Raw genomic sequence first — 27,652 nt, 5'->3', positions numbered from 1 at the left:
CTTTTTCCTGGATTTGAGTTGTGTTGTTGCTTTTAATGTACATAGACTATTGCAATTAAATATAACCCCCGCTTCCTTTTAGTATTCCGCATATACTTTTATGTATCGACTTGTATTGGTGCTGCCATTATTTCTCTGTTCTCTGGAAGCTTTGTGACGAGACATCCAGATGTCTATTTTGGGACATGTCACTTTCCACTGCAAACCCCGTCCCAGAAGTCACTCACTTGGACCACGAGTCTGTCCTACTCCTTGTGGAGGAGGTCGGGGAAGTGTTAAAAGGGGCGGATAAGACCGAGCACACAGCCTGAGTGCTGTGCTGTCCACCGGCCAATGATGTGGGAGGTTTGGAGAGCAAATCTCAGCTGGCAGACATTTAAATGAGAGACAGCTCGGCGCTGCTGCAATTTGTAGCCTGGATCTGAAGGATTTCCTCCATCCTCTCGTATGGACAGCTCATCTAGGACACAACTCCTGTGAGGCAGGAACAGCCGGACATTGACACAGGTAAGACTGCTGGGACATTACTGTACATGGGATAAGCATCAAATACGTCATTAGGTAACTTTTGATCTTTGTATGTATGTATGTGTGTGTGTGTGTATATAGATATGTAGCTATACATAGATAGATATCGATGTATATTATTCTCATATGTGCATTTAAAAAAATAATTGGGAAACGTATATGGATACACAGTCCTTTATAAAGAAAAGGTGTAAGCATGCCCAAGCACATTATTTTTAAACACATTTTGCTGTTTGTATATTTACATGGTATATACAGTATGTGCTTCTTTGATTATTTACATAAACTATTACTAATTACTTTAGGGCATGTCTAGTACACTCACATTATATGTACAAATAAATAGTTCTAGCTCTACCAGACTAGACAACCATTGTATATATTGATGTGCTTGAACAAAATAGCATGTGCTATATGCATAGTGTGTGTATGTGTGTGTGTGTATGTGTGTGTGTGTGTATATATGTGTATAATATATATATATATATATATTACACACACTATATCTAAGTTATTAATTCACAGACTAGGGTAAGCAAAGCAAAATTTAATTATTAACTCTATGTGAAAAGTAAATATTATGTATGAAATTCCCATTATCCATAAAAAATACATGCATTGCTTGTATTTTACATGTCAATTCCAATGTAATATTTGCAAATCTTTTGCATATTCCTAAAGTGCTACACAATATCTATTGCTTCTTTTAGCCCAATTAACTCTTTGGCTTATAGTTGAAATTATCCTATTGCTCAGTTTTAAAAAAATAACTTGTACAATAAACAGTGGCACAGCACAACATGTTATGATTATAAAACGGTAATAAAAAAAGATACTAAAAGCATATATTATAATTTCTAATATAACTACAAGGAATGAGACTTCTCTACCCACAGTTTTTAACAAGGGTTTAATAACTTGATCGATTTTTGAGGATTTTCTGCCTCAATGTCTGTTATGTAATGAAGCAGCTTTTTATCAAACAGACTTCCAAGAGAATTTCCAAAATTGCAATTTATTATTGTCGTAAATTTGTAAGCGCCACAGTGCTCCGCAGCGATCAAAGAATTAAGTAGTTCCGCTGTAGTGGCAATTTGCAGATGTAACGGCCTTATGCATATTTATATATTGTACCTTTCGCACCAGGTATGTATATGAAGTTTAGGTGATAAAAAGGTTGATGGTTTATAACAAGGGCCTAGTTTTGTTTATTTAGTTCTCAAATAAAAGCTTGGAATGGGAGAGTCACTTGTGATGTGTAATTGCCGACTACATTTCATTTTTTAACAGAGATAAAGAATCGTGTCTTTACTTCAGACTCCGTAGCAATCACTGGAGGTTACCGTAGTCCATGTGTACAGGTCACTTGCAGTGCTTATATGGGCTGTAGGGCACAAGAGCTTTAGCTGGGAGCTGATAATAGGGCAGATTAAGGAAAACAGGGATTTAGGGGAAGTGGTTTCTACCATACGGGTAAATCTAATATTAGCTAAAAAAAAATATTTTCTTTTATATTGTAAATTATAGTATTCGCAAAGTTTGTATTCACTTGTGTAAGAGATGAACATGGCACTGTTTAGTTGCTATATGCCCAGTGGTCCTGGATATGTTTTGGTGTGACCGATATGCTAGCTCTTAGGGATAGATTTTTTTTCGGTGGTGCTTGTCTGTCAGTTCAGGATTTCAGTGATGTTTAAAATATACATATAGTGCACTGTATATTGTACACTGGTAATTACTGTTTTGTGGGTCTAACTAAAACCACATTTCTAATTTATGTGCTATTAACCTTAGTTAGGTTTTGTTGGTATTTATTTCCACATAGAGCTTATTATGGTGGTGTGGAAAGCACAAGAATAGTTACATAACTGTTGGGGATCTGTAGAGATTTAATTCTGATGAATGGTCTCCCAACAGTTCTTTCACATTGAGTGGTCTAACTACACTCATTATAAATCAATCAGATTGTATTCTAAAGGAATATAGTGGACTGGTCTCTGACTTCTGGGATCCCTGTATAAGCTTCACATTACCATGTCTTGGCATAACTTTCTTTGAAATCAATATTTTCCTCATGCAGTCATACACTTATTTGGTATCCTCGCATATTGGAAAAATAAATACAATTATTGAACATTTTCCACAGGTGTAAACTGTTTTCTACTGGTTTACCTGCTGTTACATACAGATAATATGTTGTCTGTGACATGTCCACAAGGCAAGCAGGGTTACAAATGACCTGGCTAATATATAGCCAGTAGTAGACATGTTTTTGTTTGTGGTATAAAGTATTTACCAGGAAGAAATACATTGAGATACCCCCCCCCCCCCCCCCCTCCTCTCCCTTTTTATTTTTATTGGGCTTATACGGGGGAATGCTGATATGAAACGAGTCCAAGTCTCTTCATAAGTAGTTACCCCAGTCTTTTGAGAATGTCTGTACACAGATGCTGTTTAAATACTACAGATGGGAAACGTTGCTTGCTGCAGAAACTCTTATCCTTGTCAATCAGAGCTATTATACTGTGATTTGATGTTACACAGAATTGTAATGTCAGACACTGTCTGTTAATCTGTAATGCCAGTATCTGCTCTTATATTTTTCTATCAACTAAGCAGGAGTTATTGGATTATTAACTGCTGACCTGGTCACGGACCTGTGACCATTTCATTATTACTTTTTTATGTACCTCAATAGCAATTCTGCTATAAGTATGTATTATGATTTGAACCCTTCCAATAACCTAATTCTTCATACTTTGCACTTGTTTGTTCCCCGCATATGCTTTGAGTCCCATTTACATTTCAGCTGTTAGGGTTATAGCAAATGAGCGATGATCCCATGTTATCCCTCCACTTGAGCTGCATCACACATAGGATAAATGTATTCTGATTCACTCAGTGCAAGGTGAACAGAACACAGTGGAGGGGCAACAATAACTCACTGTCCATGTTCATGCACTCAGATGGGTTTTTAAGTTGCATATCCTACTCTCCCTTTCCCTATTCCATTTTAGGTTGTCTAGCTTACAAGTTTGGTGGAAATGTTCAGTAGTAATTTGCAATAAACAAGTATGACGTTTCAGACAATGCACCGTTTACCAAATTCATGTAATCCTGGGAACAATGTTCCCCTGTTCATAAGTGGCAAATGTGAGCAGGTGTGTAGGAGAACTTGGAAACTGTCAGGGTCTGACACTCAGTCATATTGATACACTCCAAAAACAGAGGGTTTTTGTATATTAGGGAATTTAGACTAAGTTTCAATGGAGCAGGGACTGGTGTCAATGATTCAATATTCTCTGCACAGAGTTATATAATATGGTAGCGCTCTATAAATAAACAATAATAAAAGCAACCAATCAGTTTCTGTGATATTGCAGATATTGGGATGACCTGAAATAACATTCACCAAACTCTTTTGGGAGATTGTTTCCCATTTTCTGTTTTAGAACATTAGTGCATGTAAGCAGGTATCGAATCCTTTCCTAAAATGTAGAACAATCCTAAATGACAGGCTATAGAGCAGTGCGTTTCACGTCAATAGTTGGGCACACGTTTTGAAGGGTTGCTTAATAAAAAAAAAAATCTGACCACAAAATGATTTAGTAACAATGTGGAATGCACTAGCTGCTCTCTGAAAGATGATATCTGTGTTAGCCGACACTGCTGTTCAAAGAGAAACGACACTATTTTTACTGTCTTTAGTGCATATTTAGTGTGATTTGTAGGGTTTTGTTTGCTTTAATGGTATGATTCTACTTTTAGCATGTAATCTATTGATCAGGTTTATTTCTAGTCATCCTAAACAGCTATATTAAAGCGACACCTATAGGCCATAAAAAGGTACAACATAAAATTGAAAAAATAGGAGCATCATAATAACTTTAATGGGTTAAATAAATAAAACCACAAGTTAAAAAACGAAAAGTATAAAAATAATTATGTACTTTTTGTGGGCAGTAAAATAGTAGTAGTACTCCTTCTCTTGTAGTTTATCCTGCAAGCAGAGGTGTAACTAAGTATCAGAGTGGATGCAGCTCCTTTCTACAGCTGAGGGCGAGTCCTCTTCCCTGCCGAAGCATCATGTATATATGTGAGTTTTTCACCATAGGGTGGTACATGGGGACCTGTACAAAGTTTTGCTATGGGGCCCACAAATGTCTAGTTATATCCCCACCTGCAGCAGGAGAAAATTGGAAGAGGTGGCGAGTGCTACTGTTATAATGTTTACAGCCAGTGGGCAAGTACATGGATATTGTGGGAGGTTTTGGAGGAAAACCTGTTATATACCAGATATCATTAAAGTGCACACATATTGAGGCTTATACCTTTTTTCTCACTTTATTGAAAACTGAAGTATGTCACAATGTCTCCTAAGACATGTCATCTAAATATATAATAGATATTTTGATTCAGAAATCTGAATGTAGCTTTAGCGATGATGGATCATCAGTGGAGTACAATAGATAGGTTTGAACCAATGAACCAACACACTATGAAATGTGCAGTATAAAGGGTGGTCCAGGGCAGTCAGTAGCCGTAATGAATTTAGCCCATGCCTGGTGACTGCTGTAGAGCAAACTGAATACAATGCGATGGATGTACAAATTTGTTGTTTTAACTGACAAATAAATTGGCTGGGTAAACTTGTAGTACAACCTTTATTTGTATAGATAAGTTTACCTTCTTTCATCTGGTTGAGCGGTGTGGTTAATTTAGAATTGTAATGTGGAAGCTGCTTGTGACCCCATTATGAGTGTAATACAGATGTGCTCTTAGTAAAGTAATTAATACCTGACGCTTGACTAAAATGTATCTGCCTTTTCCCATTACTTTCCAAGATTTATAACATGAATGAGGGTCAGAAAAACCAGTAAAACATTTGCACTATGGAGGAATTCGGGCTTTACTGCGTTATTTTGCACTTCAAATAAATTATTAGTTCCGACGGCAATGTCCTTGTTAAACATATTTCACAATTCTCATCTCGTCGCGCTGTTTACTTACATTCTTTCTTTAGTCCAGTAGTGAAGATGATTACCATGGATCTCCTAGTTTAAGGTCCTGTCACCTATTGACAGTACCACCGAACCTAAAATATAAGTCGCCTTACATGAAAGACTGCTAATAACATGCATCTGTAATGGTCCCTATACATTGATTTTAAAGCATCTGCATTAATCTCTTCCAATCTAAAGAGACCATTCCGTCACTCATCTGCCTTGCGTGACTTCTCTACTGGAATATCCACCCTCTGAATTCTGTCCAATCTTTTTTCAAAGTGGGCATGGCCATGATGACGCAAATGACATTAACATGGCCCGGCTGTGTGATTATATGAATCATGTCGTCATGCTCCCTGCACTTGGCTCTTGGATCACTCTGAGGGGAAGGCCAAAAAGTAGGCAAGTATGCCCTACCCTCCCCTTAGCAATGAAGCTTTTTCCAAATCTGCTTTTGATCTAAGGGACACTGAGGACACTGTCTAACTTAAGCTTATTGCTGATTGGTTGCTAGGGTTTTAGTGCAGATCTGCACCCTTGGGCAATGGTTGTAAATATTGCTTTATCTTGGTTTTCATCCTATCGTGCATCTCTAGTTGTTCTCAAAATCAGCGCTGCGGAATTAGTGGCGCTATATAAATAAATGGTGATAATAAATAAAATCTTCCCACTAGAATCTGTGCTGGGTCCTCTCCTATTCTTATTACTCTTTCTTCATTGGAAAACAAAAATGTTTTATATTTCTGTGCTAAACGTTTACCCTGTCTTCAAATTCTAATCTACACTGACCAATACCAATTTCACATTGCTGCCCAGCACTATCCCGGGTATATGAACCCGGGATATTGCCAGGTGACAGAGCCTCCCAATTCGACAAAGTGCCGGGTCGACTGGGTCTCCCTGGCTTTGATTGGCTCCTCTTGTGATATTGATTTTTTTTATTTTATAATTTATTTATGTTTTAACTTTTTCCATATATTTCGTTGAGACCCGGGTTGAAAAACTCAGGGCTCACTGTTCAGACTGGCATGTACCCAGGTTGGACCCGGGAATAACCCTGAAAAATTCCCTGGTTCAATTCCCGGGTCTTCCAACCTGAGTAGATGCAGGGGACCCGTTCACACTCCCCCTGGCAATAATCCTGGGTTTTAAGGCAGTGTAAACAGGGTATAATTGCAATCTCCTCTATGATATCCGATTTTTACCTAAAATGTAATCTCTTTAAGGGGTCTATTTATTAACTAGATTAAACACCACTTTAAAGGATATTTATTGAGAAAGTGAATTAAAACAAGCATTTTCACATGATATGGTAATAACCGCTAAGATATTATCTGTTCTAATTCAAGTTTCAAATGATAGCTCACTTTTAGTTGTAGCTTGTGTGATATCGTTACACTATTAATGTTTTTTTATATCTGCTGCACTTAAGACGATTTGTCTGTATTTTGTTGCTTGTTTTGATATCCCCTCTGTATTTGTATTGCAACATTTAATGAAACAGATTTAAAAAAAAAAAAAAAAAAACAATTTTCTCAAAGGGGAATAAATAAAATTATTAAAAAAAAATATTATTTTATAACTTTTTTGGTGGAAAATGGAACTGGAAGTCGGGGTCTTTGTGGGTGGTGTTGCGCCACCTAAGGTGCCTACAGTGCTTAGGACGGCCTTTCAGAGGCCTGCTCTGTACCTTTTATGACTGAGCTACTAGTATTCATACCTTCTACTAACATTCCCCCACTAATTGTTTCATTTGATTTTTGCCCTGTCCTCTTACCGTGTTCATGCACTCTAAAAACATCTGTCACTTCCATCTCAGATATGTCTACCACAACTGTTATAACGTGAAAACTGGAATATTAAAGGGCTTGTTTACTTTTGCAGTGTCGATGCAGGAGGACCCCACTATTTGTTACAGAGGACGGTAGACTGTTTTAAGGGGTGGTTTCCAAAGTTGACAGCCCCTTGAAATCATGCCCTTATTATCTTTTACGCTAATTATTGCAGCCCTTTACTAGCATATCTACATAAGTTGATTTATGTTTAATTTATTTTGAAAGGAACTACGTGACTAATTTCACTTGCTAATCGTTTGCTGAAACACTCTGCTAATCTGTGCAAGGGGTGTGGTTAGCCCTTTACAAGCATTGACCCACCATCTAACCCCACCCATTCTCCCCATTTTTGCTTCTTATTGATCTATGTGAACTCTTCGTCCCACTGGCCTGAGGACTGAGCAGGCTGCCCCTGTAGTGTATCTATGTATCCTATGCATTTATATATCCTACTTGTAAGATTAATAGTATGACCCTTCCATTTCTACAGTTTAAGACAAGACGGATTTTCCCTCTAAATTAAGCTGGGTACACACTACACAGTTTTCATCCAATAATCGGCTAAATCGGCCGACATACGACCGCTCGTTCAAAAGTCGGGTCAGTGTGTACAGTGACACGATGGTCGAAAGTCTGCCCAAATGGACGATTTGTTGCCTCATTTGGTTGGTCGTACCGTTTAATATTTTCGTTCCAATCTCGTTTCCGCTGTGTAGTGGATCGGTCAGAAGTTTATACACACAACAGTGAGTATGAAATTACAGTCATTGCTCACGACAACATGGCTGTAAAAAGTCGCTAAAGCGACATCAGCTCTTCCCTTTATCTTCTAAGACAAGGCTAGTGTGTATGCAGTCCATTGACCGAGCGATCGGAACATCAATCGCATGTAAAATCGCACGGCATAAAAAGTTGGTCGAAATTTCTGTAGTGTGTACCCAGCTTTAGGTAGAGTGATGCGAGGACTTCTCGTTGAACTGATAGCAAGCCCTCACCTGGAATATGCTGTAAAGTTCTGATCACCAGCTCTAAAACAGACATAAGAATTAGAAAAGAATTCAGACAGGCAACCAAATTGGGTTTGTTTACTTTAGAAAGTGGCGCCTCCAAGGTGATTTAATTAACTTGTATAAATATATAGTCTCTGAACAAGAATCTTTGCAGACCAGTTCATCAACCACACTCAAAATCTGTAAAAGGTTTTTCACATCAATACTAATAACATTGTAAAATCTCATACTACTTAGCCTGTGAAATCCCTGGCTAAGGAGAGGGTATAGAGTGTGGAACCCTTTTATGCTCAGGGTTCACAGTTACTCATTTTGGATATTTTCATTTGTGATGTCATAAGGCAGTACAGACTGAAATGAGCTTGGGGGGGGGGGGGCTTAATAATGACGGATATGTACACAGAGACGTTCAATTGATATGTTCTTCTAAAGTGCAATTTCAAGGCATTAATGAACAGTAGGGACTCTTAAATGTGGGGCTATTGATGTTAATTTTGGTGGTAAATTTGAATGTTACCAATTTAATATTGGGGTTGGTTGGGGGGAAATAAGGCCTATTAGATTCAGAGACATAGAAGTAATTAGTGCATACGAATTTGGGTGTGTACTTAATTTAAATCTAGAATATATATGTATTTATTTAAAGGTAATTGGTTAATATAACATAGAAATGTATAATTACATTATACATTCAATAACATTCTAGGATGTCTGCTTATGCTTTCCCAACACAGACTATAGTTGCTGTAATATTAATTACATTATATTTAAGCATTTTCATGTATGTAAATTGACTACAACAACAATTAAAAAAAAAAAAAAAGAATTGCTTCTAAAAACCTACTACCCAAAAAGATAGTAGATCTTTAATTTTTATAGTAATTTCAATATTTTACCCATATTTGACTCTAACTTTATACAATACCCCGTAAATGTGAAGCTGTGATGCAGCCTTTGCAGGTAATATGAGGGAGATTATTAGACATTGTAGGTGGGCTTCCATGCAAGGACGCGTGTGGGGGAAGCTATATGTAGTTTATTAGTATTGTCACATGCCCTCTAACATTAAGTGATGTATCCTGTTCATTTTTGACACTTTATTTGTAGTGTATCCATGAATCAGAACTTGAACTCATTTCCTACAGATCACATGGAAACATAACACGCAAGGATACTATGGAACCTTGTGGCTAATCAAATAGCCCTGTTTGAATAGTGTTTTGTTTTTTCTTAAATCTGAGAATAACTTTATAACTACATATTTTTGCTTTCCCACATTTCCTCTACACATGACTGAATAATTTCTAGTACATCTACTTAGCAGACACCTTTAAAAACATGCATTAAAATATTTAAAAATTATGGCAGAATGACATCTCTGGCTTACTCCAAATATGTGATGTTATCTAATGAGAATAATATTTCAGAGAGCATCCGCTTTGTTTGCAGCAATTTACAATTAGCCATGCAGTATAAATCTATGTGATAGGAGACAACTTGGTGACTGAATGACGTTATATTATATGTGACAGAAGGTGATAGTAAGACAAAGTATAATCTTTATGCATCCAGCTGCAATGAGTATGACCATAAGAAATGTATGCCATTTGAAAGTGAATGATATGTGATAGAAGATGGCAGCTGATGATGGCAAATGTTGACAGAAACTCCACTCAAACATACAATACAGGGGCGCACGCAGGATTGTCAGGGGGCCCCAAAAAAAAAAAACACACACGAGAGAGAGCTGCTGCGCATCCGCTCCATTTCGGCAGCGCTGTCCTATACAGCAGCCGACAGCGCCGCGGCTGCTGTATAGGACAGTGCCGATATGGTGGCCACTTGGTTAGCGCAGGGGGATTTTCTGGAGACTCAGAACCCCCCCTGCGTGCGCCACTGCATACAGGTTGCATCCAGCATTTAGCAGTATGGGATTAAGTGCATGGCATATGACACAAAATGACACTTTAATGATTTAAGTAGCCCATCCCAAACTGCGTCAGCCAATGACATTACATCAAGTAGTTGTCTGGTGAAGGTCTTGTTGATGAGCTTTTGGGATTTCTAGTACCTTAGGTCCGTTTCTCTTGTAAGCCTGTATAATGATTTCTCTGATTCATTTCAATGTGGTCTGTTTGGATGGTGCACACCTTTCCCTGGGTTCTGTCATAATCACAAACCGTTGTTCTGTGTTCCTAAATCCCTCTGTTCAGGATAAGTAAACAGAGATTTGCTCTGACTAAATCCAATGTGCGTAGTGTGTTTGTAAACAAAAGGATGGCCCTATGATTTCCTGAATACTATGAAAAGTTGATACCACTGGATTAGTCCTTATCTGTGTAGACATTCAAAAAAGATTCTACCACAGAGCCTGTAGTTCTCCAATTCTAGAGGCAAAAGTAATTGCCACTAGGAATACCACCTCCAGTGTAAGCCATCTAATAGAGACCTCTTGTAAAGGCTCAAAGGGATCAGACACCAGAGTATTGAAACATAAATTGAGATCCCACGGTGCCACAAAGCTCTTAACATGAGAACAAATGATCTTTACTATTTGAAAAAAAAGTATAATAAAGGTCTAAATCTAACTGTGTCTAGCAATACACTGGTTTCTAAAGGTACAGTTATTTGCACTAAGAGGCTAGCCCGGTGGTTCCCAAAGTGTGCGCCGCGGCTCCCAGGGGTGCTGCGGCGCTGTCACTGGGGTGCCGCGGGCCAGCCATAAAAAAAAAAGAAAGAGCACATAAACTTACCAATCCGCCGGGACCCAGCAGCCTCCTCTCTCCCGCAGCTGTCACTGAATATCGACGTCAGTGACAGCTGCGGGAGAGAGGAGGCTGCTGGGTCCCGGCGCCCCGCTGATTGGTAAGTTTATGTGCTCTTTCTTTTTTCATGGCTGGCGCAAGGCAGAGGAGTGAGAGGGATTGCGACAGCGGGGCAGAGGAGGGTGACAGCGGGGCAGAGGAGGGTGACAGCGGGGCAGAGGAGGGTGACAGAGAGGCAGAGAAGGGGGGCAGAGGAGGGGGACACAGCGTGAGAGGGGCAGTGGAGGGGAACACAGCGTGAGAGGGGCAGTGGAGGGGAACACAGCGTGAGAGGGGGCAGAGGGGAACAGCGTGTGAGGGCAGAGGAGGACAGCGTGTGAGAGGGCAGAGGAGGGGACAGCGTGTGAGAGGGCAGAGGAGGGGACAGCGTGTGAGAGGGCAGAGGGGGACAGCGTGACATCGTGAGAGGGCAGAGGAGGGAGGACAGCGTGACAGAGGGGGCAGAGTGTCTGGATGCAGAGGGGGCATTTTTGCATACAACTAAATAAGTATTTCTGTCCTGACCTAAATACTTATTACAATTTTTTTGACCCAACTACTTCTAAAACAGGACTGCTCAATAATTATTTTGGAAGGGTGCCTTGAAAAAATTTGGAGACTCTAAGGGTGTTGCGAACGGCAAAAGTTAGGGAACCACTGGTCTAAGGCCATTATTCTGTTGGCACATTGGTGGAAGAGTGTGCCCCCCCCCTCCCCCCCAAAGCCAAAACTTGCCAGCCAGCAACCACAGATCTTTCTTATGAGCTTATACAGGATGTGTATTTTGTATTATAATGTAGGTATTATATACTGCGTGATCTGTGTTAAGTTCTATATTCACTTATTGATCGGCTTTCTATATTTCTTGTCAATAGTACATACAGCTATGTAGGGTTTTAATTGTAACGGGAGGCCTAGCGCGTCTCACATGCTAGGCACTCCCCTAAAGAGGTGCAGCCATGGCCAATTCTGTCCTAAGCATCTATGGAGTGAGACCAAGAAGTTGTTGCACTGGGTCCCCAAATTCCTCTTAGTGGCCCTGAGCAGTTATATACAGGGATCATAGGTTGTAGTGAGAAAATGTACACATCAGTTTCTCTCATTAATCCCTGAGCCACATACATTGCTGATGTCTGTGTGGACAGAAGTGCTGTGACATTTATATGCTGCACAATTTCACCATTAGTACATCATTGTTTTTTAATTTGCATTGCTTTTCTAATGCAGCTCAAGAAGCCACTTGAATAGTAGACACACTCTAATGCTGGCTAATGTGTCATTTTATCAGGTCAGCAGTTCGCCCAACTTTGCATAATGTTGATAAATCTAATAAAGGAAAGTAAAACCTTCCTTACAACAAGGCTATGCTGCCCATGCTGGACGAGACTGAGGTCTTTCCTTGCTTGACACAGTTGTGCACAAATGTCTGCATACTTTCAGCACTGCAGGCTTCCCATTACCTGCAGTGCTGACTGCTGCACTCCTAAAACACAGTCTACTGAAAAATACCTTTTCAAATTTAAATGAGACTCTCTGAAGCAAACTTCGAGTATGCATATTTGGTATTAGGATTACCAGCTAATTACATTTTACGGTAAATTGCTTTTGTTATACTAATTGTCCTTGTATAATGCCAAGGAAATTAAAAATCTATTTATGTAACAACCTCATCTCTTTACAATTTCCATCTACAGAAGTATCTAAGCAAAGATATCAGGTTCTTCAGGAGACTTGAACCTTTTATATCCCTGCTCTCCTATGTGTGGCACTGTGGCTGTTTATTATAGATATGGATAATTGTTTCTCTTTGTCTAATCCTATACTCTAAGGCAGGGGTCAGTAACCTTTTTCTATCAGTACGCCGGCAAAAATTCTTATTTTATCACGCCAATATCATTATAATATTGATAATAATGGGACCAAGAAATAAACGTATGTTATATCATACAATAGTGCCCATAGTTCATACTATGCCACATAGTTGTGCCCCAGATCATATTATGCCTCACACCTGTCCCCCCCCCCCCACCTTCTGTTATCCCTGATATTTACCTCTGAAGTCTGAATTGGCACAAGGATCGGCAACCCCCGGCACACGTGCCAGACGTGCCAATCGGACCACTTCTGTCTGGCACGCGGAGCTCCGGAGCCGTCAGGCTAAGCTGCTGAAGATGGGTGAAACAGAGATGCTATGCATTCACCCATCTTTGGTTTCTTTAGCCTGACAGCTCTGGAGCTCGGTGTGCCAGACAGAAGTGGTCCACGTGCCATATCTGGCACACGAGCCGGGGGTTGCCGACCCCTGGATGTAGAGGAATGTGTCATATTATAATAGTGTAATTTTTTACACATGATGTATGGAATCTTTAATTAAGCTCAGTTCACAAGATGAATATTTGAGAATCAAATCAATAAAAGAGACACCTTTCTGATAGAACCAATTACAATTAATATAACTTCTTATTTTATGAGCGGACAATTCGGACCTGTTTAATAAAGAGCAATAAATTTATAAATGTGAATTCATTGTGTTATCATATATCTACAGAATCTTATGACGACGTGGCAGGGTAGTATATCACTACCATTTTAACAGTTAAATGTATTTATCTGGTTCAAGTATATTAAACACATTCTAATATTTTGCTGTAGGTTATGGAGATTACCTTGAGTTATAAAGAGTATTTTTAAAAATTAAATTAATGAAGATAATTATTTTAATATAATTGATGAAAGAGTTCCCCAATTATACACATTTTCTGTCTTTTTTGTCTCATGGTTCTTTATTCAGACCTATCAGCAATGATAGTGATCAATGGCACCCCATCCAACTGGGTTAATATCCGAAACAGTACTAGACAAAGACGTCCACTCTCGCCCCTGTCTTCACTCTGGTTATTGAACACTTACCTGCAGCCATTAGATATTCACAACTATTCCAGGAAAGTTTTCCTCCACTCTTTTCCGGATTACAAACTGATCTGGCTTTGTGGCGCCCCTTTATAATTTTGTGGTTGGGCAGGATAATTATGTATGTTATGTATCCCTTATTTATCTTTAGACTTTAGTTTTGTTTTTAGACTTTTAAACGTGCGTTTATTTTGCACCATTTGTGCAGTGTGCATTTAGCATGTACATTATCCCCCTTAATACGTAAAAGATGACAGGAGACCAAATTCTGCTTTTTTTTTTTTATTCCATACACCTACAGTAACCTTAATGAAACTAACTTAATAGCAAAGCTTAGTCACATTAATACTTTTTCTTTTATTCCTTTTCTTCTTTGTTCCTTTTTTTTCCATTTTCAGATGATCTTTAGGGGGTCAGGCGAAGTGGTTCTTTAACCTTAATGATAACAATGGTCCCATGCAGAAGAAAGATGACACTGTGCTAGCGTGCTAGGCTTAATCACACTAATTCTTTTTCTTTTTTACCTTTTACCTTTTCCTTTTTTACCTTTTTCTTTTTTACCTTTTAACCTTTTTCTTTTTTACCTTTTAACCTTTTTCTTGTTTACCTTTTTCTTTTTTACCTTTTACCTTTTTCTTTTTTACCTTTTTCTTGTTTACCTTTTTCTTTTTTACCTTTTACCTTTTTCTTTTTTACCTTTTTCTTTTTTACCTTTTTCTTTTTTACCTTTTTCTTTTTTACCTTTTTCTTTTTTACCTTTTAACTTTTTTCTTTTTTACCTTTTACCTTTAACTTTTTTCTTTTTTACCTTTTACCTTTTTCTTTTTTACCTTTTACCTTTTTCTTGTTTACCTTTTTCTTTTTTACCTTTTACCTTTTTCTTGTTTACCTTTTTCTTTTTTACCTTTTACCTTTTTCTTTTTTACCTTTTACCTTTTTACCTTTTACCTTTTTCTTGTTTACCTTTTTCTTTTTTACCTTTTACCTTTTTCTTTTTTACCTTTTTCTTTTTTACCTTTTACCTTTTAACCTTTTTCTTTTTTACCTTTTTCTTTTTTACCTTTTTCTTTTTTACCTTTTTCTTTTTTACCTTTTACCTTTTTCTTTTTTACCTTTTTCTTTTTTACCTTTTTCTTTTTTACCTTTTTCTTTTTTACCTTTTTCTTTTTTACCTTTTTCTTTTTTACCTTTTTCTTTTTTACCTTTTTCTTTTTTACCTTTTACCTTTTTCTTTTTTACCTTTTACCTTTTTCTTGTTTACCTTTTTCTTTTTTACCTTTTACCTTTTTCTTTTTTACCTTTTTTCTTTTTTACCTTTTACCTTTTTCTTTTTTACCTTTTTCTTTTTTACCTTTTACCTTTTTCTTTTTTACCTTTTTCTTTTTTACCTTTTACCTTTTTCTTTTTTACCTTTTTTTTCTTTTTTACCTTTTTCTTTTTTACCTTTTACCTTTTTCTTTTTTACCTTTTTCTTTTTTACCTTTTACCTTTTTCTCTTTTACCTTTTACCTTTTGCCTTTTACCTTTTTCTTTTTTACCTTTTTACCTTTTTCTTTTTTACCTTTTTCTTTTTTTTTACCTTTTAACCTTTTTCTTTTTTACCTTTTTCTTTTTTCTTTTTTACCTTTTAACCTTTTTCTTTTTTACCTTTTTCTTTTTTACCTTTTACCTTTTTCTTTTTTACCTTTTACCTTTTACCTTTTTCTTTTTTACCTTTTTCTTTTTTACCTTTTACCTTTTTCTTTTTTACCTTTTTCTTTTTTACCTTTTACCTTTTTCTTTTTTACCTTTTTCTTTTTTACCTTTTTTCTTTTAACCTTTTTCTTTTTTACCTTTTACCTTTTAACCTTTTTCTTTTTTACCTTTTTACCTTTTTCTTTTTTACCTTTTTCACCTTTTACCTTTTTCTTTTTACCTTTTTCTTTTTACCTTTTTTACCTTTTTATTTTCTTTTTCTTCCTCCTTTTTCACCTTTTTTTCTTTTTCTTCTTCCTTTTTCACCTTTTTCTTTTCTTTTTCACCTTTTTATTTTCTTTTTCTTCCTCCTTTTTCACCTTTTTCTTTTCTTTTTCTTCTTCCATTTTCACCTTTTTCTTTTCTTTTTCACCTTTTTCTTTTCTTTTTCTTCCTCCTTTTTCACCTTTTTCTTTTCTTTTTCTTTCTCCTTTTTCACCTTTTTCTTTTCTTTTTCTTCCTCCTTTTTCACCTTTTTCTTTTCTTTTTCTTCCTCCTTTTTCACCTTTTTCTTTTCTTTTTCTTCCTCTTTTTTCACCTTTTTCTTTTCTTTTTCTTCCTCCTTTTTCACCTTTTTCTTTTCTTTTTCTTCCTCCTTTTTCACCTTTTTCTTTTTCCTCCTTTTTCACCTTTTTCTTCTTCCTTTTTCACCTTTTTCACCTTTTTCTTCTTCCTTTTTCACCTTTTTCACCTTTTTCTTCTTCCTTTTTCACCTTTTTCTTCCTCCTTTTTCTTTTCTTCTTCCTCATTTTTCACCTTTTTCTTTTCTTTTTCTTCCTCCTTTTTCTTTTCTTCTTCCTCCTTTTTCACCTTTTTCTTTTCTTTTTCTTCCTCCTTTTTCTTTTCTTTTTCCTCCTTTTTCACCTTTTTCTTTTCTTTTTCTTCCTCCTTTTTCACCTTTTTCTTTTCTTTTTCTTCCTCCTTTTTCACCTTTTTCTTTTCTTTTTCTTCCTCCTTTTTCACCTTTTTCTCTTCTTTTTCTTCCTCCTTTTTCATTTCTTTTTCTTCCTCCTTTTTCATTTCTTTTTCTTCCTCCTTTTTCGCCTTTTTCATTTCTTTTTCTTCCTCCTTTTTCGCCTTTTTCATTTCTTTTTCTTCCTCCTTTTTCGCCTTTTTCATTTCTTTTTCTTCCTCCTTTTTCGCCTTTTTCTTTTCTTTTTCTTCCTCCTTTTTCGCCTTTTTCTTTTCTTTTTCTTCCTCCTTTTTCGCCTTTTTCTTTTCTTTTTCTTCCTCCTTTTTCGCCTTTTTCTTTTCTTTTTCTTGCTCCTTTTTCGCCTTTTTCTTTTCTTTTTCTTGCTCCTTTTTCGCCTTTTTCTTTTCTTTTTCTTGCTCCTTTTTCGCCTTTTTCTTTTCTTTTTCTTGCTCCTTTTTCGCCTTTTTCTTTTCTTTTTCTTGCTCCTTTTTCGCCTTTTTCTTTTCTTTTTCTTGCTCCTTTTTCGCCTTTTTCTTTTCTTTTTCTTGCTCCTTTTTCGCCTTTTTCTTTTCTTTTTCTTGCTCCTTTTTCGCCTTTTTCTTTTCTTTTTCTTGCTCCTTTTTCGCCTTTTTCTTTTCTTTTTCTTCCTCCTTTTTCGCCTTTTTCTTTTCTTTTTCTTCCTCCTTTTTCGCCTTTTTCTTTTCTTTTTCTTCCTCCTTTTTCGCCTTTTTCTTTTCTTTTTCTTCCTCCTTTTTCGCCTTTTTCTTTTCTTTTTCTTCCTCCTTTTTCGCCTTTTTCTTTTCTTTTTCTTCCTCCTTTTTTGCCTTTTTCTTTTCTTTTTCTTCCTCCTTTTTTGCCTTTTTCTTTTCTTTTTCTTCCTCCTTTTTTGCCTTTTTCTTTTCTTTTTCTTCTTCCTTTTTCGCCCTTTTCTTTTTCTTCCTCCTTTTTCGCCTTTTTCTTTTCTTTTTCTTCCTCCTTTTTCGCCTTTTTCTTTTCTTTTTCTTCCTCCTTTTTCGCCTTTTTCTTTTCTTTTTCTTCCTCCTTTTTCGCCTTTTTCTTTTCTTTTTCTTCCTCCTTTTTCGCCTTTTTCTTTTCTTTTTCTTCTTCCTTTTTCGCCTTTTTCTTTTCTTTTTCTTCCTCCTTTTTCACTTCTTTTTCTTCCTCCTTTTTCACTTCTTTTTCTTCCTCCTTTTTCACCTTTCGGGATGCCAGAGTCTTCTTTATGGCCATGTGGCCCCTCCTTCTTTTTCTGCGCCTGCCCATGTTTGTAGCCAATTTGCCTTCAGCCAGGAGTAAATGACTTGTGGGCTCACAGCCCCCTGTTTTATACCCTGAGACTACTGTGTCCTTTATGATGTTATATGGGTGGGGTTTGGGTGTGGTCTGGCCAATTGGTTGTTACATTGTCAGCTTGTCATGTGGGCGTGGCCAATATCCAGCCCTAAGGTTTATACTAAACATTAACATCTGAGCTCACAGCAACAATAAACCAGGTGACTGGAATATATGTTCCAGGAGAAGAACCAAAGAACCAAGCTTTATATTTGGATTGTAAACACAATCACAAATGTTTGCAGATGGCAGGAAAAACAGCTCAAACACCTCATGTAGTGGTAGGGTACAGTCAGGGTTTCCAACTGTCATTTAATTTATTGACTGTAAAATAACTGAATTTGCTACCAGTCAAGGGGTGCTAGGGGAGAAGTTTCCCCATTCCTCTGATGGGTGGGGTTTTAAATTTATGCATTTGCTAATTTGGCAGTTTCCAAGTAATAAAAGTTGAAACCTAGCGCCTAAACATGTTTGCATGTAACTTGGCATAACACACAGTCGCATGCACGTATTGCTGTCTGTGCATGATGCATCTATCCACAGACACATGAGAACGTCACGTGTTCTTGAGATTTGCTTGGGCGAGTGACTCACAACTTCACAGGGGAATAGATTGTTTATAATTGGGAAACTGGACTTATACTGTATTTTCTCCAGCTGTGGAAACCACACACTAAACCTTGTGGGTGTTGACTGCTCTGTATCCTGTAAGAAGAAAATTATTTAATGTGGAACTGTGCAACAAATGTACAATATCTTCAGTTCCTCTCCACAAAGGTAGGAAATTCTGAAAAAGCATCTACCTGCTCACGTCATAATATCCACAACTAGGTGGTCTGTATGCATTGATTCTGTTAAACTAGTTGCACATCATTTGCATTCTATGGGAACGGCTTTATCAAATATTGAAATTCTTAATCTTGTTGCACAAACTCGATCAGAAATTCAGTCCATTAAGAAGTACTTGTCGAAATTTGAATTTGTTCTAATGTCATCTTTGTGGATAACGCTACTTACAATGATCGACCAAACTACCCTCCTTATTGAATGATACAGTGGACGTTGAGCTGGACAACATCAAGGGGGAAATTCAATTGACTGTGTTACTCATGAGATTAAAGCGGCCTATTATTGTCACTACGGTAATAGTGCGCATTATTAGAGTTAGAGCAAAATTGAGCTTTGACATTTCCGTACTATTTTATTTTTTGCTTATTTTTGCTCACAGCTCTGAGTAATGCAGTCAATTGAATTCCCACCCCACCCTAAATGTCTTAACAAAGACATTGAACATATGCGTGATAAATGGGAATGAGATTGCCACTGTGTGCAAAATTGTAGCAAAAAAACATTGAGCCTCCAGCTGAGTCCTCCACCAGTTACCACTTACCTTCTCAATCCGATGCCGAAAAGCAGTGTAGGATCAACATTTTCTATGTAGCCATAGACTTCATTCTGTTTGGTCTTCATTGTCGATTTACTTCATTGGAAGTAATTTGTAACTTGCTTAAGTTTCTTGGGGAGTTCAACAAAATGAGTAATGGAGACCTGTGCTCCGGATGGGAAAAGTTTCAGCAACAATACAACAAAGATATTGCCCAACATTTCAGTGACAAACTGGTTTTCCTAAAGTAAATTTATAACACTAACTTTTAGTTAGAATGCAAGCCAAAGGAACTTCTTACACAAATCCTAGAACTAGGACTCTCTGGGGTGTTTCCCAACATCACAATTTATTTGCACATTTTCCTCAGTTTTCCAGCATCTGTTGCTCCTGGTGAATGAAGTTAAGTGTGCTGAAGAATATAAAAAACTATCATCGCTCAACTATGGGGCAAGAGCGATTAAATGGGCTCACCATGCTTAATATAACTGTGGTGTGGCATGAAAGTTGGATTTTTCAAAATTGATTGCCGCTTTTGCAAAAAATAAAAAAGCTTGAAAAACACTTCAAAGTTGAAATCTCCAATAATCCAGTACGTCAGTATACATATACAGTATTTCTTTACAAATTTTAATAAGGTTAATCATTAAAATCAATTTAAAATAAAGAAAAATGTATTTTGTACATCTTCATCAGAAGCCCTGCTATGCTTCTATCTTTGATATAAAAGTGTTCAATAGAATATGGTGGAAATTCATGTCCCTCACTCTGGAAGCGGTTGGCATCTCTAGAGATTTCCTTACAGCCAATAATATTTGCTCTTTATTCAGGATATAGTAAAAGGGTCATCCAGAGAGGCCAAAACGCTGTGGACTGCAGAGACAGAGGTACCCTCATTTATCCCCCCCGTAAAATAAATAAGTCAGTCGACGCCAAAATAAGGATGGTTGGAAGATTTTGCATTGAATGGCAGGAAATAGCAAAGGTCTTTCAGAAGATTGGCACATCTTGTAACTTAGTCATTGTTCTTAGCCATCCTCCTATGGATCATTATCTCCATAAAACAAAGATGATGATGATGATGATTGCAAAAGCTCTCTGGTTGGCAAACAAGTATGGCTACCGATTTGTCACAGCTCTTAACAGGCCATGTCGTGGCAGGGGGTGGGGGGAGGGGAGATGTGCACAGAGCAGATACAAGAGGCTCACAGACAGGGGACAGGGGTGTTAATGTACTGAAAACCACAACGTTTATTGTTCATTAATAAATAAATACATATGAAGATTTCTACAATCTGTCTTCAATGTTTCCTCAATAGAACATATAAAACAGATAAAATACTATACCATGTTTCATACAGCATCTGGTAGAGTAAAACATTGATCAATTGTGTTCTCATTGCTATTAAAATGCATTGAATGAGAGTTAATAATTCCAATACTTTATTCATCTACTATGAATGGTGACCAGTCAGGGACAAATACAAGATTAAAAGTGCATGAAAACCGAGTATTATTCTAATTACATTCAGTCAGAGGACATGCAGTTTAACCTTAGGCAATTAATATGTTAATATGTTAACCCTTAAACAGTGTCACATCTTAAATCCTGGAATGGTCCCAGCTGTGCCCTACATCTGCCCTACATCTGCCAGGCTCAGTGATACTAATATTCTACATACAGACAGAGCACATATAAATATAATATACAGTGTACAGAGAGAATATTCGGTACAAGATACATACTATAGACAGATGTACTGACACAAGTGACTCCTTTCTCCATTTTACATCCCCTAGGTTACTGGGGCCCTCAGCTATACCCACCCACCCCATGCATTCCTGCACAGGTTCCCCACTAAACCACACATGGAGATCTGAATTTCACATGTTCTTAAATCCCCAGGCTTCTCTCACCTCTTCCCAGTTCTACTGCTTCCTTCAGCTGAGAGCTCCTGCTAACACACAAGCTAACAGCTCAGTCACGTCCACTTAAGAACAGGCCAGCAGCGTCCAACACTGAACAAAGCAATAAAGCTTTTCATAAACAAAAAAAAAAAAAGATGAAAAAAAAAAGTGCAGCGCTTGTAAAGCCCAAAAACCCGCAACCCACGCACAGTTGCCAATTCCGCTTATAACAAGCAGAATTGGGCTTGGTTTTTTTTCAGAGTTGCTGGGTTTTTCTGGTGGTCGCGGGTTGCGGATTTTTGGGCTTCACACCTTTTTTTTTCTTTTTCAAAAAACTTTATTGCCTTGTGTATAATAACGCTTTAGTCAGTGTAAGGACGCTGCTGGTCTCTTACGTGAGCGTGACCTCAGGTGTTGGTAGGTAAACTTCAGCCTTGGCTCCTCTTGGGGGAACCTGTCTGTGTTGTATGCAGTAAATATGGAGAGTATATATGCGACCAGACAGAACATGATGTGTGTAATTATAGTGTAAAGTTGGGGATATATTGTAGTGTACAGAGAAAACAAACCCCTAAAGTGCAGCTATAACTCCTGAATCTTCATCTTTAGCTGCTGTAACAGCAGAAACTGCTGCAGATCCCATTACTATTAATATTATCTTGATATTTGTATCAAATAAAAAAATAATAAATTTTTGGCTTTTTGGGCTTTTTTTAGGATTGTTTATGCTTGTTTTTCACTTAGCGGATGCTTGTTTTTCATTTCAAAGTTGGCAACCCTGAACCCACGGCAAGCAGAAAAAGACAGCAACTTAAAAATAAAACAATCCCAATTCCGTTTGTTATAAGCGGAATTGACAACTATGCTCACAGTCCTCAGCATGTCATGTGACAGAGAGAGGAGGAGGGGGATGATGTTGCAATGAAGAGAGCTGTTAGGGGCAAGTCTCTCACTACATCATGTGCCATGTAACTGTTGTTGCCATCATAGTCCATGATACTGGGGAAAATCTGAAGAATTATTGATCACTAATAGTAATCTAAAGACAAACTAAAGAATAAGGGTATTTACTAATCTTTACAGCCTGCCACAGTGATTTCTGTTAAACACTTAATTCATGGGATTGCTGCTTTAAATTAGCATTGTTCTCCACAACACATTTTGCACATTTCAGGGGGGGTTATGTGGAAACTCACATTTTCAGATATTTTTCACCTGCACAACTACCAAAGACTCATCCCTCTCTCACAGGACCAGTTCCAAAGACCGCAAAGGGGCCTGCACCTTGAAATGTGCTTGGCATATAAGCATATTTATAAAAAATAAATAAAAAGCCAATGTAATAAACACCACCTAACTGCTAGGACCTGCAGTTTGTCAGTTGGCCGAGGTCTGGGTGAAGCTTTGATGACACTGTGAAAAAGCACAGAGCTTTCAATTCCATGGACTCTACAGCTAGCACAGAAATGAATTACCTGCTGCCCCTTGCTGCCATTTAGACAGCATCATATTCTCAAAGAGAACTCTCCTCTCACTATCCCCCAGTTGTGGATTTGGGTGCAAGCAACTCCTTCACGAGCAGAGCAGCATGCAGTGGAACAAAAGTCATTTGGGACAGTTCCCCAAACTCAGGACTGTAACACCAGAACTGGACATTTGGCTATGTGCGTGGATATCTCATACAGGTTCTTGTAGCTTTGACTATCTAGTGCTGCTGCCTTAAGCTTAGCTACCCCTTGTCTGGATCCAGGACTCTTGGGGCCCTGTTTGGGGAAAAAGATAGGTACTTTTTACCTCCTGGAAGTGAGCGAACTCTAGATCTCCATCCCCCCCAATAAGCTCCAACATCAAATTCATAGCAAATCACACTAAATAATTACACTCTCTCCTCCCCCCCCCAACAAGCAACAGCATTAAATTTATTGCATTTGCATTTAATAAATAGGTCCATTTCCCCCAGTAAGCTCTGACATCACATTAATAGCCCCTACATAACATTAATATCCACAACACCAGCCCCCACACATAATACTAAAAGCACCACTACATAATATTAAACCCCCCATCCACCCCAAGACACTTAAAACCTGTGGGAGGCAGGCCTGTGTGTAGAGAGAAGAAAAAAAGCGTAGAGAACAAGAAGTAAGTTCTGAGAGCAAGTAAGGGTCTCAATTTAATTTTTTTTAAATGTATTTATTTTTTAAAATGGTAATTTGGGCAGAGGCAGACACCCTCTCAGGACCCTTCCACCTAGTTTGCCTGCTGGGTGATCTGATCCTTCATACATGTATTGACAATAACATTAGAGCTCCAGGTGCTCCTACAGCAGTGAACTCCATTGTATGCTGAAGGTCATTGCCACTCTCAAACACTAGTAAATGTGCAGGGTGGTTGGGCTCCTGCACTCAGTGGCAGGCTGCAGCAGGAATGAGTGATGGGGATATGGACTGTATTCTGCTTTCCACACTAGCTTTGGGTCTGCTTTGTAGACTTCAACACAATGGCCCCAGATACTATACATAATGTATATAGCGGATCACATTTAGAAATCTGTCTCTTCACAGAAATGAAGCACTGTTTGTGCAGCACAATATGAATCGTGGTAGATGATTACATTGCATTTGTTTTTTTGTTTTGTTAAGTATGGAGAGTATGTTGCAAATATGTATCCCTAGTTTTGATTTTAAAAACTTGGTCACCCTTTTAATACTTAATATACAGTACATTAACATATTTAGCTTATTTGTGAGCAGTATCTTCAAAAATGATGTAATAAGTGTGGAATTGTTGTGAGATTATTCTAGTAATCAATAAGGAGTTGTATATAAAGATTATGTTCAAGTCTAGAACAATACTATTGTTGTCGGCTTGATCATATTGCACTAAAATGTGACTTTACAGCTTTGCTATGTGAAAAAAGGAGAAAAAGAAGTAAACAAACTCAGACATTCACGAAACTGTGCGATTGTTTTGAGGCTTTCAGCTGCTCTAAATATCTAATGACCTAGTCTGTATTACATATGCATATTGAACACAAGGAAACAGGGTGCCAGATAGTGCAATGGATACTCTGAGATTAGTAGTTGTAATATTTCTGATAACATTGTCACAGAACTGGCTCTGATTAAGGTGCACTATGTAGTCCCTTCAGTTATACTTGACTACGCATACACCAAGCATTTAACAGTATAAAACATAACTTTGTCATCAAAAAATATAAGGTATAAATTCTTGTCTGTAGTTGCGAGTCTGATTGGTAATGACGGACTGACAGCAGTTTATCTCACCTGCTGTATTCATTATACAGCTCGTCAATGATATCTACTAGCTTAAATGGCAATGTGAATTACTGTAATAAAGAAAATCCTGCTACAGTCTTAACAACCTAAAAGGCTAGAATTACAATAAGACATCATAGGCGATATGCAAGAGAAGCTAATAGCAGTTACTTTTACTATGAAAATATAGCAGACAAATATGGATATATGACTTATGGCCACACAAGATTTCTATTGGTTGTAATTAAAGCAGACGGCTAAAATAACTAGCGTGATCATTTTCCATAGGAACAATACATATTCGTATGTTGAATATTGGGACGGATAACAATAAAGCGCGAGAATGCATTTCTATTCCAACAGCTGACAATCATCAATAGGGTGTTTTTGCAATAAACAAAGATTCATATACATTTATAGAATAAGAGTCATGCACAGCAACTTTTAAATCACTATTTCAAACTTTTTCACTTTTATATGCTGCTTTTAAATGTACTTCTTTAAAAAAAATTGATGAATAAAAGTGATGTTTTATACTGTTAATAATGCTTGGTGTATGCGTAGTTAAGTATAACTGAAGGGGGGACTACATAGTGCACCTCAATCAGAGCCAGTTATTTTCCCTTCCGTCAGACTTGATAATCAACGTACCGGCTGGTAGCACCTCAATGAAAAAAAAATGTTACAAATAAATATCTTGGAATTCTAAGATTAAGAAATAAATAACTTGGTAATAGATATTTGTAGTCCCACTATTTTGACTAGTGCAACATAAACCTTTATTTTTTTGAAACATTTAGTTGCAGTCACAAATGACTTGGTGTTCTCAGAAACTGACATGGGGATTCTATTTTACGAATGATAATTCAGTTTGGGTGCAAGATAAAGGCAGAAATGAAATATGTATCATTTACATGTCCTTAAACTCTTTTAGCCACTTCATACTTTGCGGTCTTGCCAGTTTCCAATCACAAGCTTCATGTCTTGTCAAGGACCTACATAGTAGCTAATAATCACCAACCAATGAGAAACAATGGGCGTCCAACAGGCGGGGCGACTGTGTGTCATAGAAGACTTGGCAGTGCAGCTGGTAAAATAGGTGGTGATTGTGGACTTGCCAACACATGCACACACTGAAAGGGGGGACCAAAGCGGATTTCACCCCTATCGCTTCCTCCGGCTAATGGGCTCTTCTTCCATTATTTTGTTTTGCTGCATCTACAGATTATGTATAGATGTACCTTTTGCTTATTTACATTAATGGGCATAGGGGGGGTTTGCTAATAGATAGATGCTGCTTTAAACAACTTTTGAAGCTATATCTGGACAAGGCATCGGGCAGGAAACTAATTCTGCACTGTCAATGAGTTGCTCTTGAAATCCAGGGCCATATGCAGAAAGTAACTATTATAGACTTAGTCTAATTGAATAAATGGATTTGAAGAAGCCTTTAATTTCTAATCTGTGGTCTTGAAGTATTTAAAATGGTGCATGCCAGCTCTATTACTTGTAAGATCTAGGAGACCAATTATAAATTACATACTCATACAGATGTCTTGGTAATCTTCATAAAATGATTTCAAGTGTACCAGACATATGTTCAATGGATAAGGGATCTATTTTACAACCCTAAATTTCTGAACTCTGAGATCAAGAACTCTCTATATTAGTGCACTTGCTTAATGGAGATCAGGCTTAAACTGTAATAACATTTTTGGTATGTTGAGATGCCTTCCTATTCTACATATTGGTATATATGGTTGGCTTCTATTTAACTATATCCCTTCCTGAATAAAATAAATATATGGTAAATATCTTAGGTCTACTCATATCAAGACATCTGTACATCATTGTCATGTTCCAATTAAGTCTTGACAGGTTGGTATTACTTGCAAAGCATCTCTTTATTTTAAGAAGTCGGGTCAAAATGTATTCAGTTTTGTTATTAAAGTCAAACTTGTTTCTACAAATTCTTCTGCTTGCTAGAAACAGTTACAGTCTCAGCATTGACATAATGATCCATTACTGTCAGAGTTTGCAACAATTAAAAAAATTACCTTTTAGAATAAATTTGACTTTTACATATTAAATAAAAATTTATTGAAGTTCACAGTTTAGTCAATAAGAATCAATTACATTATTAAAAGACATGTTGTCTCCTGCATCAGCTGCACGTAATTAACTGTGACACTCATGTCTCACTGACACCTGACACATAAGTACCCCCCCATACTGTGGATTACCATTCTATTGTACATTGAAGTGTATTTCTTTCTCCCATTTTTTTTTTTATTAATTGTGGATTTAATTTCTTTGTGGAATTTGGTTTATTTGTTTCTCTTTCCTGTTGAATTTAAATTAAAGGACAATATTATGAAATATATATATTTTCTTTATCTAGGATGAACCGTTTGGTTTATTCACTGGGACCCATGTTCCTACTCTTTGGACTGTTGGTAACCAATACTGAAGGAACTAAAAAGGTTCGTGGATCTCAAGGAGCCATTCCACCTCCTGACAAAGGGCAGCCCAATGACTCTGAACAAGGTCAGAATCAGCCAGGAGGTAAGGTCAGAGGAAAAGGGAAAGGACAAGTTTTGGTGGCCGAGGAGGTGCTGGAGTCCAGTCAAGAAGCTCTACATGTTACGGAGCGGAAGTATCTGAAGAGGGATTGGTGCAAGACTCAGCCACTCAAGCAAACCATCCATGAGGAGGGATGCAACAAACGTACCATCCTCAACCGGTTCTGTTATGGGCAATGCAATTCCTTCTACATTCCCAGACATATACGCCGGGAGGAGGGATCTTTCCAGTCTTGCTCTTTCTGTAAACCTAAAAAATTTACCAACATGATGGTCACACTCAATTGCCCCGAGCTACAACCACCCATAAAGAAGAAAAGAATTACCCGTGTCAAGCAGTGTCGTTGCATCTCTATAGACTTGGACTAATAATGAACTGCTTATGTTAAAGCAAGGACAGACCAATCACATGATACACCCATTTCGCT

At 37.5% G+C, this 27,652-nt stretch overlaps 1 protein-coding gene across 2 annotated transcripts; it reads left to right on the top strand.

Annotated features, from left to right (window-relative positions):
- The first annotated feature begins 283 nt into the window (after positions 1 to 283).
- LOC142109085 (gremlin-1) lies at positions 284 to 27,652 on the top strand. Of its 2 annotated transcripts, none has more exons than XM_075193115.1 (2): positions 284 to 507; positions 27,044 to 27,652. In XM_075193115.1, the coding sequence occupies exon 2, from the start codon at positions 27,045 to 27,047 to the stop codon at positions 27,591 to 27,593; it is 549 nt and encodes a 182-aa protein (XP_075049216.1). In that variant the 5' UTR covers positions 284 to 507; position 27,044; the 3' UTR covers positions 27,594 to 27,652. The 2 variants fall into 2 exon arrangements, with proteins under 2 accessions (XP_075049216.1, XP_075049218.1); XM_075193117.1 differs by lacking the exon at positions 284 to 507 and adding an exon at positions 21,712 to 21,781.

The sequence above is a fragment of the Mixophyes fleayi genome, chromosome 12 (genome assembly GCF_038048845.1).
Source record: "Mixophyes fleayi isolate aMixFle1 chromosome 12, aMixFle1.hap1, whole genome shotgun sequence".
Classification (NCBI taxonomy): domain Eukaryota; kingdom Metazoa; phylum Chordata; class Amphibia; order Anura; family Limnodynastidae; genus Mixophyes; species Mixophyes fleayi.
The sequence above is the reverse complement of the archived record's forward strand: the minus strand, read 5'-3'. Positions and strand labels throughout refer to the sequence as shown.